Source organism: Chamaea fasciata, unplaced genomic scaffold (genome assembly GCF_029207755.1).
Source record: "Chamaea fasciata isolate MVZ Bird 193981 ecotype frontalis unplaced genomic scaffold, bChaFas1.0.hap1 SCAF_15, whole genome shotgun sequence".
NCBI lineage: Eukaryota > Metazoa > Chordata > Aves > Passeriformes > Sylviidae > Chamaea > Chamaea fasciata.
Window position 1 is genome coordinate 9109099 of NW_027094100.1, and position 19719 is coordinate 9128817.

Sequence of the window (19719 nt, forward strand, 5' to 3'; positions counted from 1 at the left end):
CACATTTGGACATTACTTTGTCCCAGTTTTGAATCCATAAAAAACAACTCTGCTCAGTCAGGATGTTTTAATCACTGAGACTTATTTGGGAATACAAATGTATGAATAAGAGTCATTCCTCCATCCAACACCACCAAACCACAGCAGAACATGAACTCTGCTCAAGGACACACTTTTACTCAGCTGAGGACTCTGCTGCCAAGCTGCCTACCCATTGCTATATTTTTCTTGTTTCAAGGGTGTGGAAATCTTTGTTCATTTAAAGGCATCCTTCTGTCTTATTGTCCTTGATCACTTACCTTCTGGGTGATAATTATCAGTACAAGCACCAGTGTGGGTACTGGGATAAAGGTGCCTTATCCCAAGCAGTTTGTCTTCCCACAGAACTACATTACACAACGACACCAGCGAGGTTGCATCATTTTAAGTACAGGAGGTTACATTAGTACGATTTCTGTATTTACATAAAGATGAAGAAAAAAAATAATGATCTACAGGAACTAAAAAGTACATCTTGATTGAAAGATGGCTGAGACAACCTGATAACAGCTTATATGTCTACAAAACACTGGCACATGGAAGGGAAGGAATTTTTTTTAAGAAGAAAGTGGGGGAGGGTTAGCTACAAAGGATAGATTGTGAAAAAATTATTAAACTTAGACCCAAGAAAACATTTTTAAGCAGTGAGATCATTTAGACTACAATGCAGGCTCCAAGTGCAAATTGTTGAATTTCTTCCTCTGGAGTTCTGCTAAATGAGTTTGAACAATGCACGGGAGGGAGTGGTGGGACGGGGGCTCAGGGCTCACCAAAGGACCAAGGAGATCATTTCCATAGCAGACAGAGGATACTGACAGTGCTATACAAGTGACTGCAGAAGAGATCTGGAATATCTGGCTTCTGAATCTAAATGAAAGATAAACAACTCACATTCTAACTGCATTTCTACGGTTTTGCTTGCGCCTAGAAACCATCCATCAATGGAAGGCAGAGAGGCACAGGGAGAGACAGATGTGAGGAGAGCAGGGTGGGTTGTAAGCACTGCAGTGTCCCTCCACAGGGAATCCTGCATTTCTGTGGGTTACACCAAAATTAAGTTCATTTCCTGCCCATTTGGCCAGAGGGAGTGGATATGCAGAATAAAAAGTAACCGCCTCTTAAAGACAAGTAAAATTTGAGGATACCGCAGTCAAGAAACAGATTGGAAATATCAAATCAAAACAGGATTTTGATTTTAATACAGCAAACCATTATCAAACACTTAAAGCAAGGACAAAAATACAGTCAGCACCAATTGCAAGGCAAATGGCTTACACCAAACACTCTGACTAAATGCTTCTCCATTTCATGTAGACAAAGGCTAATATGTATGAGTTTGTCTAAGCAAGAACTTAGAGCCTTGGTGATAAGATGTTTGCACCAAATCCTCAACTTTGTTTTTAAATTATTTTCCCCTCAGCTAATTATACACCACTTGGAAAATTCAAGCTACATTTCAATCCTGCTTTGATAAGAAAGGCTATAAAATCAAAACAGGCTCTGATTTTGGCCAAAATTTTTCTGTATTTTTCCAGAAGGGAAAAAAACAAAACCAGAAAGAGAAAAAAATGAGATATACCTTTGTGGGTGGCCTCCTGCAAAACTGGCAGAAGAAACCCACTGCTTTCCAGTTTCACTTCTATATTCAGACATGTTTGCATAACTTTTGCATTTGAAAAGGATCTTTCATATTTCACGGGAAGATGGTTCTAGTAAGAAAAAAATTCTGTACCCAATAACAACTTCCTTTTGTCTTCTTCATTCTAAGTTTAGCAAAGAAAGCTTCATCTCGTTCAACAAAACAATCCAAAACCCACTGAAACTTGATTCTTATCAAGCACAATGCTAACAGAGCCCTTGTGAACAGTGCCTCCTTGGAACCAAGGTTTTGACATTATTTTGTTCATCCAGGTTTTCTCCTGCTTCTGCTCTTTATCTTCCCAGAAATTTTGCCCAGGTGGAATTGGAGAGCACTGGCTGTTTGCCTCACATTTCTAAATGCCCAGATGCCCGACCAAGCTACTGGTGTTTTGAACCACTCCCCCAAGGAAAAGCACGGGGCACAAGGTAATCAGCTCCAGAAGCCCAGTAAATCCGGTACAGCTGCAAGGTACTGGAACATGTGAGCCACACACGTACCCAGTAAATTTGGGACATCTTTCAGCATTGTCTCTCATGTTAAGAGTGTGCTCTGAAATCTCCTGAGCACATGCAGCAAGCAGGATGTAACTGGTATGTACTGGGATTACAACAGGTAGATGGACCTGTGCTGCAGGACACGCAGCACACCAAGTCCCAGTCCTGTATATTAAATCCCACACAACTTGGATACTGCAGATTCACTCTGGTCAAAGCACACACAGATCCCTTTTTGGAAAATCCTGACAGAATGATGATCACAGAGCCTGACAGATTTGTCCAAGTCCTATTAAAAAATCCATCAAAAATCAGGTGACACTGAAATTTTTCATGCAACTCAATCATTTAGCCATAAGCATATAGACTTCTTGCAAGATACAGCTAAATCAGCAAAGCACAACACTTCAGATTGGAAGGCAGATTGGAAGATTTGAGTATCTTGACACTGCCTAATTAAGCTATGCTGCTTTTCACACCAGAACTGCCGGCAGAAGGTAAAACATATTGCAAGCATACAGCTCTCTGTACAACCAGACACTAAATGGCACTCCTGCCTTGCTTCCTCACTCCTCTCCGTGCCATTCCACCTTGCCTGCCCACCGTGCTGGCAGGGAAACATTGCACAGGGCATGCAGCAGAGAGGCACTTCCCCAGGGATCAGGGGAGTTGTGCATTGTCCTTCTCCAGCCTGCCCAGGAGCCAACAGAGCCCCTCAGCTGGCAGGGACAGGGCAGCACATGGCCACGCTCTAACCACGAGAGTTTTCTCCTTGCAAAGGACAACAGCCTGTAGCAAAGGAAACACCTGCAGCTGTGGAGTGTCTTTGGACCCCCCTGCAAAGGGAGAGTAGATCCCAGCTGGATTTCCACAGCAGCATCCTCTTCCAGCTTGAGGTCAGCACTTCCAAGGGAAGGAAATTCACCCCGAGCTCTTGGCAGCTCTTTCTGAAACATCCTGTTAAGCAATTTTTGGGTGTTTTTTAAGAGCAAAACATGAAATGAAATGAAGTCCAAGGGTTTACACTGTCATTAAGGTGACTGTGAGAGGGAGAAACAAGAGGAGAGTGGCTAATGGGGCTACAGAGGTCAGACCAGGAACTTCAAAGTCTGTAGGTGCCTTATTGATTCTCCGTTCAGATCCTGAAACCAATGAAATTATCTTCTTGAGATCCTTTCTATAATGGCTGAAGTCAGTCATTTCTCCTGGATATCTGAAGAATTTGAAGCTTGTTTTTAAAAACTTGAACTATTTACCTTTATTATGAAGGAAGTGAGAAAAGTATTTGCACATGACAATGACTTCTGGAAGAATGTGGAGAGACCAATACTGCAGGACGTTTTTGGTGTTATTGCCCAGGAAGTGTGTTTCTATCCTTTTTAGCTATGTCATAATTTAGAGGTGTTTTGCTTGGATTGGATTTCATGGACATTTTGGGATTTGGGAAGCAAGGTTTTGTGTTTCAAGCCAAATTTGCCCATGAATGAAAAATTCTTCTAAATGCTAACACAATATCAAATTCTTCCCAGAATTTCACTATAAATTGGAAGAACGAAAAATGAGTGCAGTAAAAGGCCTCATGCAACATGACGTCTTGACATAAAGTGGTCAAAATATGAAGAGGGCTTGATAGGTTCCTTGGAAAATGTGAATGAGAAGCCTGAAAGATACTAGGATATCTGGGAAACATGGGAATCACCAAGACATCACCTGGAAACCTAAGTTAGACCAACTGTTGCTAAAAAAAAAAAAAAAAAAAAAAAAAAAAAAAAAAAAAAAAAAAAGGCTCACCTGGACGAGACAAAAGAAAGGAAGTGGAAGGACAACCAGTAACAACAGAGTTGATGAGTCAAAATTTTAGGCTTCTTGCAGCTACACTGTAGAGCTGGAATAATTTTGGTGAATTTAGGAAACATACAGAAGCACAGCCCAATGTGAATTCAATCAATTACTGAAATCAATCAGTTGAGAAGTTTTCAGAAAATTGCAGCAGAGGGATGAAAAGATACTTTTACATGCACAAAAAAGCAGTGATTTTCAGAAAGTACTACAGGAAAAAAAGAAGGCACGATGTATTTCTTGAAAACTGGATTAAAAACAAAGTATAAATGGAATAATGAGATTGAACACAGTGAAGTGAATATCCAAAGAGAGAGCTGTACAAAGAAAATTCAGAAAATTATTTAATTGGAAAGCACAAGGAGGAATGGAGGTGAAATTGTTACTGGCAGAGTTTAACAAAATCAGACTCCACCTCTGAATGCATCTTACAAAGGCTGGAGGAAGGTCCACCTGACAAGGTGAGAGAGGAAAAACAGTGTTCATTAAAACAAAAAAGAGCAGTACTGAAATCCCATGACAAATAACCTGGTCACTTATGATCTGGAAGCTTCTTATCTAGTTCATTAATGACAAATTGGCTGAACTGGTTGAAACTAATGATGTGTTTCTTTCTATAAGGGAGGATATCGACAAAGCATAAGTGAGGAGGAAAAAACCCATCTCCTCGTGGCCAGGATCTTAAAGGCAGGAAAAGACCACCTGAATTCTGAGCAAATGAAATGAATGTGTATGAATTGTCCCAAGTCTTTGTCTGCGTCCTAAACAGTGAAAGCACATCTGCTGCAACTGGAAAGCAGCACAAAGCACAAAACCTCTGTAAGATGTACAGTGGGGAAACCAAGGAAAAATAAATATATTTTCAAAGGGGCTCTGATAATTTTTCATGAACCATGCAAGATGCTGCTGTCTCTCAATAGACATAAAAGGAATGTTAAAGAGCAAGCACCTATGCAGTGTAGCTTCATTAGGAATGCCTGGGTCCGTTCCATCATGTCCATACAAACACTCAAATCATTAGCAATACACAGGTCATGTTTTCAATGCTCAGTTCTTAACATAACTTCAAGTTACAAAATCCCAAAGTAGATCATGAAACCAGACGGCACAAAACTAACCTAAACAGAAGCAAAGACACTTTGCAGTTCAGGGAAATTCAGACATCCAGTTTCCCACAGCCTTGCATTGGGTCTGCCCCCACTAAACTCACTGGGAATTCTTCCACTAAAATCAGTGTGAACAGGATCAAGTGCATGGCTTGGCTGAACCCTATGCACTTGCCAACCAGTAATTTATTATTACAAAGGCAATTCCCAGAAAATGCAGTCGTATAAGGTATGTGAGAATTAGCTATCACATAGCACGCCTTGCCTATGGGATTTTGAAAGAGATACTGTAATTTATTTGGTGGGAGTACAATTTCATCTCCCATTGCAAAGACTCCAAGTTCTCCTTTAAAAAACTTTAAAAATCTGAAATAATCTTAAGGAAGAAATATGGCCTCCTATCAAAGGGGATTCTTTCTTCCAAAGACTCTTGGAAATGCCTCTGCCATCACTTCAGAGACAATCAGGCTTTCCAGCTGTCTGACCTGAGACCCACAAGGTCTGTAAATCCTATCAGTGCAATCAATCTGATCTGCTGCAAACCTCCAGATACCAGAGACACACCAGTTTCCTCACAAGGAACACTCTGCCCTTTGCCAGAGCTTTTCTCCAGGGTTTCAGCAGCACAAAAGAACATCTAATTCTCTTCAGGATGTCTCGTAAGAGGCTCCCATGAGAAGCAGCAGGCAATCCATCATTATGGACCAGTAAACACCTTCACAGAGATCTAAGGCTTAACTAATTCTGGCCAAGTGATCTCCCCACCCATATCCCACCACCATCACCAATGACCAGTGGAACGAGAGCACAAAGGGCCACCTCAGGCCCCCCCAAACTCAGTCAGCACCTGGAATTTAAGGATAATAAAAGTTGCTACAATATTTTTGCAATCGTCCCACCTCTATTCCACACCCAGCCACAAATACAAACCAGACCCACAGTCAAAAAATGGCAGCAATTAACCCCTTGGGGCTGGAATATGATATTACTCACCACCAGTGGAGTCTTAAACAAAACTTCCACTTAACTTTTAAGCTCAGATTTTATTCCAAAGCCTGTGTTTTCTCATCTGCATTTTGTTGCTATGCCGTTACTTGCACATTTTGCAGTAGACTGGTAGATTCTGCCAGTCTTCCAAAAATATTCTGCTTCAGTAATATATGACCTGCAGGTTAATATCTGAAATGCTACAATGGGTTGCCATGGAAATGTCAATACCATCCATTTCTCTACACACATTTAATTGGGATATCCTAGAAAAATACCTGGAAATTTAGTAAGTATATTCAAGTCATCTTATAGTGACTCAAAATCAGATTTGCCCCTTTTCTTATATTTTACTCCACTGAAGTCGGGGCAGTATCTATGCATTTTTGGACTTCCTGGGACATTTAACACCCTTAGCTGGAGCCTTTGGGCTGCTTTTTTGTAACCATTTCATAGTTTAACAAGTCTCCAGAGGCTCTGCTTAAAGAAAAACAAAGCAAAAAATACTTCAGCTTGCAAGTAGGGTATGAAGTTAACATGTATGATTTTCAGCCTGCTCATTAGTCAACACCTTCTTAAGAGGGACTGGGAAAAGGCTACACTGAACTAGCAAAAAGAACAGCCAGCATGTCTATGAATAAGGACTCAGGCAGAGATTTAATCTATGGCTTTAGACAATATATCATTTTAAGCTCAGTCCCCTGAAAGATCTGATTTCCCAACCTCAAGAAATACATTTTTTGATGTATTGAAGAAAAAAATCTGCTTTAAAAGCCACATAACAAATAGATACAAGCCCCAAATATCTAGGGTTTGGCATCCCCAGTTTCATTGTGAATAAAATGCAAACGAGAGCTCTGTAAAATGAGATCCACACTTCTGCCCTGCTCCACAGGGAAAAAGGCATGCACGACTGCAATGTGTTCATTACTATATATAACAGGGTCTCTCTAAAAATGGAAAACCCTAGAAAGAAAGAAACCCAGTAGGATGAATGAACTCTGAACACTGTGATCTAGCAAAGCTCAGTTAGACAAACAGGATTGCTGCCCACTCAGCAACAACAAAACACAGCTCACAAGAGATAATTGTCAGTGCTTGCTAATTTCATATATTTTAATAGTCAGGCAAGGGCAGCTTGTCATGTCACTATTTACATACTGTGGCTACCAGTCACACCAGATGCTTTCCCATGAAGTGACCTGGGTTTCCTGGTCTGTGGAAGAACGGTGTTTCCAAAATGTCATGACTCCCCACATCCAAAGACCCATTCAAAGACCTGCATCACTTAAAACCACACCACCCATTTATTTCTAAAATACTCCACAAAAAAAAAAAAAATATATATATATATAAGACAGAGAAAAGAAAAAAAATGGTTTGTATTTCTTTAAAAGTTAAAAAAAAGCGCCCTGCAGCAGCAAGGTAAACTTTCCCTGCTAGGCATGCAAGGTGGTTTTTGAAGGCGGTGCAGGGATGGGCGTTTTGGAGGCAGCCGCTTCAGGCACAAAACATTTTTTAGTGTCTCTCACCATTCACAATCTGCAAACACCTTCAACAACTGCAATATGCCTTCACATGTACCACAAGAAAAAAGACCGCCTTGACAGGCAAACAGACATGGTCACAAAATGCACAGATACCTGACAAGACTACAGGTTTAAAAAATTCCCACAGGTGGCAGTTCATGGAAACCACCATTAGGCTTGTCTTTTCAGGTTACTTTTAGACTGAGCATGTCTTACGTGCAACTCACTCTTTGGGTAAAAGAATCCTTCCTCAAATGTTCTGTAAATAATCACTCCAATGTTTACAAAGCTGTGACTGTTGAAGCAGTGCTAAAATATTAGTGTTACCAGGAAAAAAAACAACAACCCATGTCTCTGAAAATTGACAGTCTGTAATGACCAAACCCTGCAAAGTGGAGCAGAGCCCAGGGAAATTAATTTTGATCCAAGGACAACTGTCTGGAGCCCAGCAGTGCTAAAGAAGGTGATCCTCACCACCGTGAGGCTCCTGCAGCAGGACAGCAGCGAGGGACCGCGGGGCTGAGCCTCCAAGGACCACTGCTCCCAGCTCCTCCCGTGCACCTGGTCCTGCGGGATTTCTGCCACCCTTCCTCACACACCCATTAGGAAATGCTGCAAAAGACTGCTGAGAAACCCTCCCTGAAGAACTACACACCTGTGGAACTGTCAGCTCTGAAGTGGAAACAAAACCCATCCCTAGCCCCCTCACCATCCAGATTGTGATTAATAATTTTTCCCCTTGAAAGCAGCACACGCTGACGGGCAGCCGAGCCGTGCCAGATGGTCCGAGCTCACACACAGAGCTGGAACAAGGAAGCGACTGCTCAAAAGCTCAGAGATAAAAGGAAGAGCAAAGATGCATCTCAGGCTTTTAATCAAAGAACCTGCTGACAAATGAGATACATGGTATTTAACCCATTAACAAGCATTGCAGTTCCATGAGCTGAGCAACAGTATCATATAGAAAATTAGGAACCTGTTAGCGTGCAAGAAACTTCCCAATTCGCATGGGGATGGGACAAGTGGACACCAAAACCAGATGCCACTCCTTGAGGGTCCCTTTCAAGAAATGCGGCCAGTGGAGCACAGGGGCTCCATGGGCACTGAGGAAAGCAGTGCAGTGATTCAACTGCCTGTCTTGGCTCTGTTGGAACATTCAACAGCTTCCAGCTGGTGGCTGCATCCCTTCCAGCAATGAGGCTCAGATAGCAACAGCTGGCAAGAGACTAGGGCCAGTGAGAGAGGGGACTGGTCTGTCATTAGCATGGTGTTACACTGCTTGAAACCAATTACCAGACCATGCCTTTGCTCTTATGACAATAGTAAAGTTTCAGTAATGGAGTATCAGGATGCAAGTGTGTGCAGGCAGTGTGGCAAGGATCAAGAAAACACCTCTATATTAACAAATAGCCATTGTCTGGCTTGAAAATACATCATGGTCCAAGCCAGTCCTGCTGACAGACCATTTGTAATCTAATATGCAAATATTAAGTAAAACAACTCCCAAGGTTTATATTCAAATGAACAAGGACATTTAAATTCAAACTATTACCAGCAAGCATGTAGGTGGGACTTTATGAACTACACAGTTAGGGACAAAATATTTAGAAAAATAATTACAAATCATTTGAAACACAATCACTTAGAAAAAGCAGAGTTTGCACTCATAGTTTGCAGTAACAGTTTCTGTTACTGCTTTACCCCACTTACCCACTGTTTCAAAACAGTGTTTCTGCTCTATGGAAAAGAACAAATTTTCAGGAAGAAATTCATTCACTGCTGTTACCAAACTGCAGATTCAAAGCAACTATAATCAAAAACTTTGTTGTTTTCCTCCTGGGCTAAGACATTCTTGCCTTTTAGAATTTCAGGAAAGCACAGGGGAAAAGAGCCTTGCACTAGCTGAAAGGAAAGTTAACACTGCTGTTGCTTGTTCTTCAAATGAAAGTTATTTTTACCTAAAAAGTCCAAGCAGCCCCAAGCACTGCTTAGGGAACTCAAAACAAAAAAAAAAGCACCAAGAAAAATAAGGAAGAGTCACAAAATGGTCATGGAAAGTTATTACCCAACACAGGCTTTAGCTATAAAGCAAGGCTGGGCAGACCAGGCACCTCACTCATACCAACCACCGGGTTACCACAGGTGCTCTGCCCACCTCCTGCAGAGTGTAACACATGCTTGGCTAAGGCATAAACATCCATAAGCACGAGCTTCCCTGCTCATCCCTTGCACTGGCACACACCAGGGGCAGAATCTGGTCCAGAAAGCAGCATCCTCCTCTCAACCTGTCTACGGAAGGCAGGAGAAATGCTCTGTGTCCTCCATCCTGCCAGTTCACCCAGCACAGCAGCAGTGCCTGAGCTGCTCAGCTCCCCCGGCACTGCTGTCTCACTGACCCCCACAGGATCTGTGGCTGCAAGGGGGAGGCAGGACAAGCAGGAGTCCTGGCTCTGGCTTTAGGGCGGGGGCAAGAACAGCTTTTAAAGGGAACAGTGCATAATGCAGTGATTAAATACATTATATGATGCAGAACTCACCACATACAGAGTCAGCTAAAGAAACAGCCCCTTAGCTCAGGCAGTGGCTTTTGCTTTGAAGGTGTCCAATGATGACTGACTGCAGCACCAGCTCTGGGGCACTGAAAGGTTCTCCTTTAAACCAGCATTGAGCTCATGAGCAACACAGGGGTGTAGGGAAGTGTTTGGTGGCAACCATGAAAATCAGTGCAGAGAAAGACCAAGCCATTTGTTTCTCATTCTGCAGCTGGGCTCACACCACCACAAATGCAGAGACCCTTCCAGTGCCCCTTCTGCAAGCACCAAGATAACAGCGCCACACAGCCCTGCTGCTCTGGCTGGCCCATGAGGAGTACATCTCACACAGCTGAGAACAGTCAGAACAGCTGGAATACAATTTTAATCCTCGGACCACTCCACAGGGCCTCACATGTGGCTCTCCTGTTGCGAGAAATGACAGAAATGTAGATGTTTGAAAGATATGCATCTCTCTTGCAGCTCTGGGCTTGCCCATCACTCTCACTTGATGATGTCTTTCGGCCTCATCAAACCACTGCATCATCATCATCATCATCATGGACAGCAGGAAAGTTATGCCACTTTTTGTCAGAAAACATTTTAAACTGAAAACACTTATCGGCATTTTATTCTAGAGCTTATTTTAGTGGTGCCTACCAGATGCCGGTTTGTGTATTGTTATTAAACACAGAGTTTGAATCCCATGGCACGAAACAGCAAACACTACATGCTACCCATATTTTTGAATTCTCACTTTCAGAATCTCTTTCCTAAACAGAGATACGGGTTGCAGAACACTTTCAGTTTGTCAGGACAGAATATTAAGGTCTTTCTGTGAACAAGTTTCTCCCTCTTTGAGCCTGGCAGGACCCGCTGGATCCTCGCCATCCTCTGTTTTTCTCAGCAGGTTGAACAACACGAACACAGCTTGTAAATAAACAAACCCCAACAGGATGACACTTCACAGAAAAACACACCAGTAAATGTGAAATTGCAAAAACCTCGTGGGTGTGCACATACATTTTCATAAGGCAAAGCTCCCCACACGCCTGTGGGCGGCTGCACACCCTCACACATGAGAGCTCTGGCTGGGGCTCTGGAGGCAAATTCTGACTTCCCAACTGCTGCTCCAGTGAACTGTGCCCTTCCACAGGGCTCTTAGCAGCAAGACACAGGGTCAGCTGGCAGTGAAAACAAAGTTTATGTTACCCTTGTTCAAAACGCAAATATTTTGTTCTCTCATTCCTCCCAAGAGACTGAGAGGCTAAATCTATTAAGGATTGTGAGATCAATGGATATTAGAAGGAAGAATAAAAATTAGTTTTAATGAAATCTGCTGAAAATGTTTTGTCTTTATAAGCAAGTGTTGACTAAATGTAAATACAAACAAGTGATTAATCAACCTCAGTTTCACACACCCCCAAAGCCGAATTAATTGATGGAAGGATGTGAAAAGTAAAATCAGCACTTTCTCAATAATTTCATCAGAGCTAATCACAAAAATTTTACAGGCATATTCATATGAGAACTGGAAACTTGTTTTATAGACCAATATCAGCTTTATTATAATTTTTTTATATTTAGCAGCATTTGGTAATATTCAACTCCAGCTGTAAGCTATTCAGAGCAATCATTTTGGAGAGCCTTATAGAGCTTGAATTTAGCAGAGAAGCTAAAACGAACTCATCAGCTGAGAATTAAATTAATTTTATTTTTAAATTAGCTGTCAATACCAGCAAATCAGTGATATTTAAACAAGTACAAATAATTAAGTCCTTCACCCTTAATCAATGCGTATCTGAATAGAAGTACCTTGCTGCAGTAACTTGCCTCACAGAAACCCATTCAGAATAAAAAAACCATTTAGCCTAAGGTATGTACCCGAATCCCACTGAAATCAATTTAATTTAAGTACCTGCTCAAAGCTGAGCCTGCACTGAAGTGTTTCCTCAAAGTCTACAAGGATCCCAAGCTGCCTAATGAGAAAGGCAGGGACAGATACAGACACTGAGCTTCTTCACATACTATCATCATGTTCCTGTATTCCAGGAAGATAATAATAGTTTAGCAACAGTTTATTACACTTTGGTGGGGTGTGTGGGAGAGGGAGATGACAGCTCAGTGCCAGCAACCTGTAGTGGAGCTGGTGAGGTGGCAGCTCTGCTCCAGCTCCAGGCCACCCCACCAATTTTTACCTCTGTACAAGAGGATTTGTGTTCCTGGTGAAACAAAATGGTGCTGCAGGAACTACAGATTTGAGATCATGGAGAAATGATAATGAGAAACTATTTAATGAACGTTCAAGAATTCTGGAAACGATTTACAGCACCTGGAAAAAGGAGATATTTAATTAAAAGAAAAATCCTTTGAAGATGCAATATACTTCCCAAAGCACTCCAAAATTCAAAAAAGCACACTGCAAAGGTAGCCCACACAGCTTTGCTGCGGTCCTGATATGCATATGCCTCACCACACATCATTAGTTACATGAGCACATCCCATCGAGAAAACTGAGCAAAATTACTGATATTAAGAAAAAATGAATTCAATTCATTTTGTAGTAATTTTATTTCCAGGCAAAATGAAGCTGACTACCCCAGAAGCACAGGGAGGGCTGACTTTTTACCTGACACCATTCTGTGGCCCAGCTAAGGCCACCCACTGAGGAAGTCCATGGCAGAAAATTCCATCAGCTCTGGAGGAAAAGAGGCTATTGCTTGCATTGCCCATCAAGTACATTTAAGAGCGTTGTTCATTAGCCTTCACCTGATCGTCCCACATGATGTACTGCACTATTGTAAAAGTAGAAACCTTTAAATTTTTCCCCAAAATTACTGCAAGGGTCTCATTTGCCTGTGCTAGCAAAGAACTGCCTCATCAGCAGCGGGAATGATGTGCCTCATGCAGATGGCTGGGAAGGGTGACATCCCATGGCCTAAGACCACTTTCTCTGGAGACTTGTTTTTCCCAGGAGTGCCTAACCTTGCTTCTGAATCAAAAGCCGATTTGCAACTGAATTCTCAATCTTTCTCTTCCCAGAAGTCCCCATGAATCTGCAGTGTGGAATTCAGAGAAAACCCAAGACAGGAGAGAAAGACAGATGTATTTATCATGCACAGATGATGTAGGAAGGAGACAAAAAATATTGTCATCAGAATCTTACTGACTGCAAAACAAGGGAGCAGTAATTAATCAGCAAGAGTGCAGGCTGAGAGGAAATATTGATTGGATTTGGAGAAACTTCAGTTTCCTGAAGAAACTGTTCCCCTGTAAAGGTAACCAGGAAAGTTTGTGTAAATTAGAATGGCAACCGGCCAGCCAGCAGCCAGTCTGAGCCATTTCAGGCAATCCAGAAAAATAGACACCAGATGCACGTTGGTTTCTAAAGAGTAATTTAAATACATTAGTAAATCAATGGCATTGGCAGTTTGATGGACCATGATGGAGGAGTCTTCCTCTGAAATATCATCTCCAAAACCTGCAAAGCTCTGGCAACTGAGTTGTTACAACTTTATTGTATTTTTAACTTTCATCTTTTCAAAACCTTCTGGAGTGGGGTTTTTTCAGCTTAAATTTACATGGATTTCTCTCCTGCTGAAATGGGCCCTAACTTTTCAGGGTTCCTAAATGTCAGAGTGTTGTCCTTTTGCATTGTGGAGGGCCAGGAGATGCCAGTGAGAGGACTGAGGACCAGCTCTGCTCCGGTGAGGTTTGGGTCTCTCAGAAAGAAGCTGGCTACCACTATTGAGTAGAAGCAGCAAATTATTTCTGTCTTTTTCTTTGACTGGCATGTGCTTACGGCCAGGGGGATGTTAGAATCCCTCAATGTTAAAAAAAAAAAAAAAAAAAAAAAAAAAAAAAGGAAAGAGTTGAAAAATTAGCAAAAAAAAAGTAGTAAAAAAATTTATGGGGTTTGTCCCAGGAAGTACATCACAGGGACACATTAAATGATCACATCATTCAGCACCAAGGCACAACCCCTCTGCAGGTCTGACCTCCAGCAATCCCACGTATTGCCATGGGAAGGGGTCACGAGTCTCCAGCAGAGGCTGTGGGTTTGTTCACCCTGTCAGACCAGAGCTATTCGTGATGGGACTTGTGTCAGACTGCGTTTGCCCATTCCAAGGGGTTTAATTGGCACTTACAGGAACAACAACTTTCTGGTTTAAGCACATTTGGGGAGTTACCTTACTGTCCTCGTCAGTAATAAACTGTTCTTGGCTAAGGTCATCTTTCATCTGCACAGTAAATAAAACTGTCAGTAAAGCTGAGTTGCTGTTTCTCATCAATCAGGTAATACAATAAAACTCAGAGCACAGTACTTAAACAACGATTTTTAGAGAAAAGGCAAACCTTAAGGAAGTTTTAGTATAATCATTTCCTCTCAGCTGATCAACATAACAGACAGTAATTTAGCTAGAGAAATGTGATATTAAAGCTTACAAGCCCAATAATCAGATTGCCTTTAGAAGCAAAAATCAAGCTGGCTTTCCAGGACTCATCATAACCATTAATTAAATACTTACCATCTCTTCAGTTAACATGCAAAGACATTTAAGCAAAAACCCAGCAGTTTCAAGAAAAAAACAACCCACTCTAGCTTATCTATTTAATTCCAGTTCTATTATGTAGGTAGTTTTACTGCCATCAAGGAACATTTTTCATATTTGCAAGAAGGAATTCAACTGGAAATATTAAAATATGTTCAACATACTGCTTATTTTTATCTAGAGGAAGATAAATTATTATATGTATGCAAGCACTAAAAGCAGTTGCCAGAGAAAATAGGATTTATTCTCACTACACCTGCAATATTTCGGCCACTGCATGAAAATAGTTTTCTTTCTGAAACAATTAACCTAATTTGTAGTGAGCTTGCACAGACTTTCACAGTACTATTCTGCTGAAAATTATTACTTGCCTAAAATATGATGCTTACATTTTTCCAGTACATTAACAAATAGCATTGTTTGAGAGGGAGAGACCAGGCAGAAATATTACACCCCACACTCTGTGATTCTCCCAAACCCCAGATAATCCCAAACCAGTCAAAACAAATGATTCAGGTTGCCAAAACAAGTAGTTACATTTCCCAATCTTCTGATAACATTTTACATAAATGCTGAAGCAAACCTGGCACAGTCTGGAATGAGGGCAGGGCAGATCTCTCCCAGCACATTCCACTTTTCAAAACCCAGCACGTCAGCAGAGCCTTCATAACACAAGATGCACACCTTGATCTCTGCAGGGCTTAGGAGGTTGTGGGCTTTGCTTGTTTACAATTTTTAGACAAACAGAATAAAATCTCTATTTTTCTTATTATAATATATAAGATAGATAACGGTGCATGGAAAATGCTAGAAAAACCCTGCTGTCAGGTCCACCTCACCGCATGTGTTGGCATAATTTAGAATTTATTTCCATGCTGTGGAAAATGGATTTGTTTGTTTGTTTGTTTTTTGTTTTGTTTTGTTTTGTTTTTATCCACACTCCCAAGTAGCCAATGGACCTTCCATTAGTCCTGGTTGTCTTTCGGGGAGTTCAGCTGCCCCCCAGCCTCAGGGACCTTTGTCCCACTGCCTCGCAGCCCCGTGTTGGAGCTCTCTGCCTGGGCAGCTGCGGGGGATGCACACTGACCATTGAGCTCTTCAACAAACCACCCTCCAAAGTAACTGCATTTAGTAGTAAATCCAAAACTCTTGTGCCTTGAGAAGTCCAGCGTGGCCACTGCCCGCTGCAGACCCAAGACCCTGAAATGGTGACTGACCCTCTCCACTCCAAGTTCATGGAGTTTTCAATTCCTTCACCTCCTGTTTCGCTGAGGAGAGAACAGCTTGTCCTATTTCTTGTGAAAAGAGTGCCAAAGATAGGAATATTTATAAGGAATTTGTATCTATCTATCCAAACCAAAACATTCAAAAATCATGACTCACAATCCCCTCCCAAATCATGGGATTAAATTAACATATCATGGGATTTTAAAAGATGCTGTTTTAAAAATTATGGAATACATAAACTTTGTTCGTCACGCATTACCTTAAAATATTTACACAGCCAGAAACTAAAAATTTTTATCAACAGTTAAAAGAACCAGAAGCTCACCTAGGGAAAAAAAATCATCACATATTCATAAGATTCCTGGAGGCTGGACCTTTAAAAATAGTCCAAGTGTTACAATTCATCACATGTAAATTTATGGGATTTGGCAACAATGCAGTTGTCTCCAGGGATGTTGGAAAGAGGGGGAGTGCTCTTGGTTAACCTTTTTTTTTTCTTCTTTTTTTTTTTAATAGATACAGCATGCTGAAAGTGCCCTACTAAGTATTTCCTAAACCAGCCCATCAATCAGTTTAGAGCACTACGAAAACATACAGCAGAGTGTGCTTATCAATGCCCAATCACTAAATATTTTGCTATTTGTTAACCAAAACTCAATGCATTCTGGAAAAAGACCAAGTGGAAAACAAAATTACAATTTCTGAAAGCACATCCCGTCCAAGCCTTCTGCCTAGAGCAATCAGAGGTGGGAAGCCAGGTTTAATAAAAAGTGGAGAACAAACCATTTTCAAGTGGTTGCTCACTTTTTTTTTTAAAGTCAAAGACAATTTCATGGGAAAAAATCCCCTTTACAGTACAGTTTTTATTTTTACTGATTTTTCATAACAGTGGGGTTTTTTCCAAAATAAAAACTAATCTGTAATCAAGTTTACAAATCAAAAGATGATGGGGTAGAAGGGAAGATTACTGCCCTTCATGTTTTTTCCTTAGTTTAAAAATCTGAAATATCACTGCTATTCCTACCTGTCCCCAACACCTGCTGTTCCAGACAAGGTCACTGCTACGTCTCAGCCCAACCTGGCAGTGTCCAGCCTCCCTTTTCCTTTTCAGTCCCACAGTGCTGGCTGGTGGCTGTGATTACTTTGTGCCTTTTTACCACAGCTTACAAACTCCAGCCCTGACACAGGTGAGGTGACAGACACCAAGTCTGGTGGCATCAGACACGGCGTGTGGCTCTGCTGCCAGGTACAGGCTGCATCTCAGCCACTGCTGTCAGAGCCTCCTCGAGCAGGTACCAGGTGCCAGGAACTGGAGCTGATCTACAGTTTGTGCTTTTCTGTGTACCAGACTCCTACTCCTGAGGAATATTTACCATCTGAAACCAAAAATATTGCCATAAGGTGTGAACAACATCAAGTCTCTTTTGTTCAAGAGGAAACACAGTGAGCCGCTGGTGTTTTCCAACATGCGGTAATTTTATAAACATTCTCCAATATAGCAACTTCCACCACACCTACCATCCACTCCTTCTGGGATTGTGGCACTCAGACTCCTGCATTAGCCAGGTCTGCTCCACAGTGAGTACAAAGGCAACAAGAAGAAATCAGCCAAGCACTGTGTCAGTCACAAAATTCACAGGTCACTTCCAAGGTGGAAAAAAAAAAGCAGGTTGAATGCTATTGCTTGTTTTCATCTTAATCCTTGTTCCAACCTCAACAGTGAGAAATTTACAGTGTTCACATGGCCCTAATTTCAGTGTCTCATCCCTGTGGCTCTCTGTTCCTTCCTTCCTATACTTGATACCCCATTATACTGAAATAAGATAATACTAGGGTATGAGTGACAAATAACTCTGCAGTTTGGTACACACACTTGGAACAAAAATGTAGCTATTTTGTTGTTTCCACTCAAATGACCCAGTTAATTTCAGTGTTAACATCAGCTGTCAAAACATCCACTTAGCAGATTTGCATCCCTTATTTATTCAGAAAAAAAGGTGCAATAACCAAGCAGTTATCAGAGAAACAGAAAACACTACACAAAATGGGTGTTTATGTTTAATTCTTGTTATTCCATCACTGTCTATCACATACTTAGGACATTATATTCCACGCTTGGCAAAACATAAATAAATCAAGAGAGTTTGTGTGCATACTGGAGACAACATTATTTTCCTTTCGGGACTAAAGCAGCCCAGTGAAGACACTGTGAATGAAGCCCACATACCATGTCAGCCTCGGTGTCCTGGTTGCAGCCTTCCAACACAGCCTTTGAAAAGCCAGCACTGCCACCTGTCCCAGCAGGCACAGCCACCTCTGCACTGCTGTGCCACCCACCGTCCCCTCCCTCTGCTCTGGGCCAGGGCTCAGGGGGACACACGACTTTATGTTGGCCATCTCCGGAGCCAAGGAAACCCTTCAAGGCAAATACAGTGCCGGCATCCCCAAGATGGTTTGGGCTGCTGGGATGTTTGCTTAGCCCATGCAAAGTGTTCAACTCTTTTCTCTCCTTGGAGGGAGAACGCATTTCCACTTCGAAGGGCAAAAAAAGCCTGAGGTGGCAGATCACATTGGCTAGGTGCCTTCAGCTACACTTTATCCCACAGCCTTACCTCTGCACACAGTATCCACGTTCTCAATAGGAAGCTGCTTCCTGGCAGCTGCTCTGCGATAGACCACGTGTGTTCTGCCTCCTCCCTCCTCCTCCTCCTGGGCCCCCTTCTCCAGAGGCTCGATGAAGAACTCGTCCTTGTCCGTGCGAATCATGCCAGCCTGCAGCACAGGGCAGAGATGGAACACTTTGCATTACTGCACACACTGCAGGCGCTGCGAGTAAACAGTTACAATATGCTTAAGCACACTTTAGTGCTCTCTGGAGAGCAATTAGGATGCAGAGAGGAAACCAGGTGAATTCTTTATTAGAGCAAAACAAAGCATCATTTTCCCATCTTGACAAGAAAGGACAAAAGATACAACTGTGAACAAAAAGGACTTCTCCTTGAGCCACATGAGCCAAGTATAGGTCTAAGAATCTGTCTAGGAAATCACCCTCTCTGTTAAAAACCAGCTACAATGGAAATTACTCTGACCTTAGCGATCCATCAGGCCCAGACCACTCCAGTGTTTACTTTTTCTGCTAAATAAAGGATGAGATCAGTGCCACAAGCTGGTTCTGCTGTGCAGTTCAACAGTCAAAAGCCGTAAGTCAGCCTTTCTGTTCAGAAGCAAGATAGAAAAATACTATATCTTACATTCAGGCAGCTAAGCTTTGTGATTACTTCCCCTGTGACACAAAGGGTTCAGCCAACAAAATAATTTTTCAAGAATTAGCCACAACTAGTTTGAGTGTCAGTAGTGCATTGTTAAAAAAACCCCCAACTTCTCAGACTGGACCAGATACCCTGGTATGAAGATAGAAATTTGCACTTCTACAAAGCACCTCAAAGGAACATCATCCAAGAAATTCTCATTGTGTTCAGGGAAAACACTCATAAAGACTGCAAACTTTAAAAAGAAAAGGACTTTTCATCATCTATATGCAGGTGAAACGACTTGGGTACCTGGATCACCTGGGCTTGTCTCCTCTAGCAGTCCCGCCCAACTGCAGGAGGTGACAGCAGCCAGGAGCTGCTTGTAGAGATGGTTGGCTTGAATCAATTTTTTTCTGCATGTTTGCACATCTGTGTTTGAGAACTTCAGCTAGTGAACTATCAGCTTGAAGACAAAGTCTTACTATTAACACAAATGAAATTGCTCTAGATCTAACCTTCAG

General features: G+C 41.9%; 1 protein-coding gene across 1 annotated transcript in view; it reads right to left on the reverse strand.

The window, feature by feature from the left end:
- Window positions 1-19719, reverse strand: part of ADAMTS2 (ADAM metallopeptidase with thrombospondin type 1 motif 2) — a 170722-nt gene that overhangs the window by 88686 nt on the left and 62317 nt on the right. The window contains exons 4-6 of the mRNA XM_066197448.1: window positions 18612-18719; window positions 11218-11229; window positions 793-797 (exon numbers count right to left, since the gene is read on the reverse strand). Of these exons, the coding sequence (XP_066053545.1) occupies window positions 793-797; window positions 11218-11229; window positions 18612-18719 (125 nt within the window). The remainder of the gene's footprint in view (window positions 1-792; window positions 798-11217; window positions 11230-18611; window positions 18720-19719) is intronic.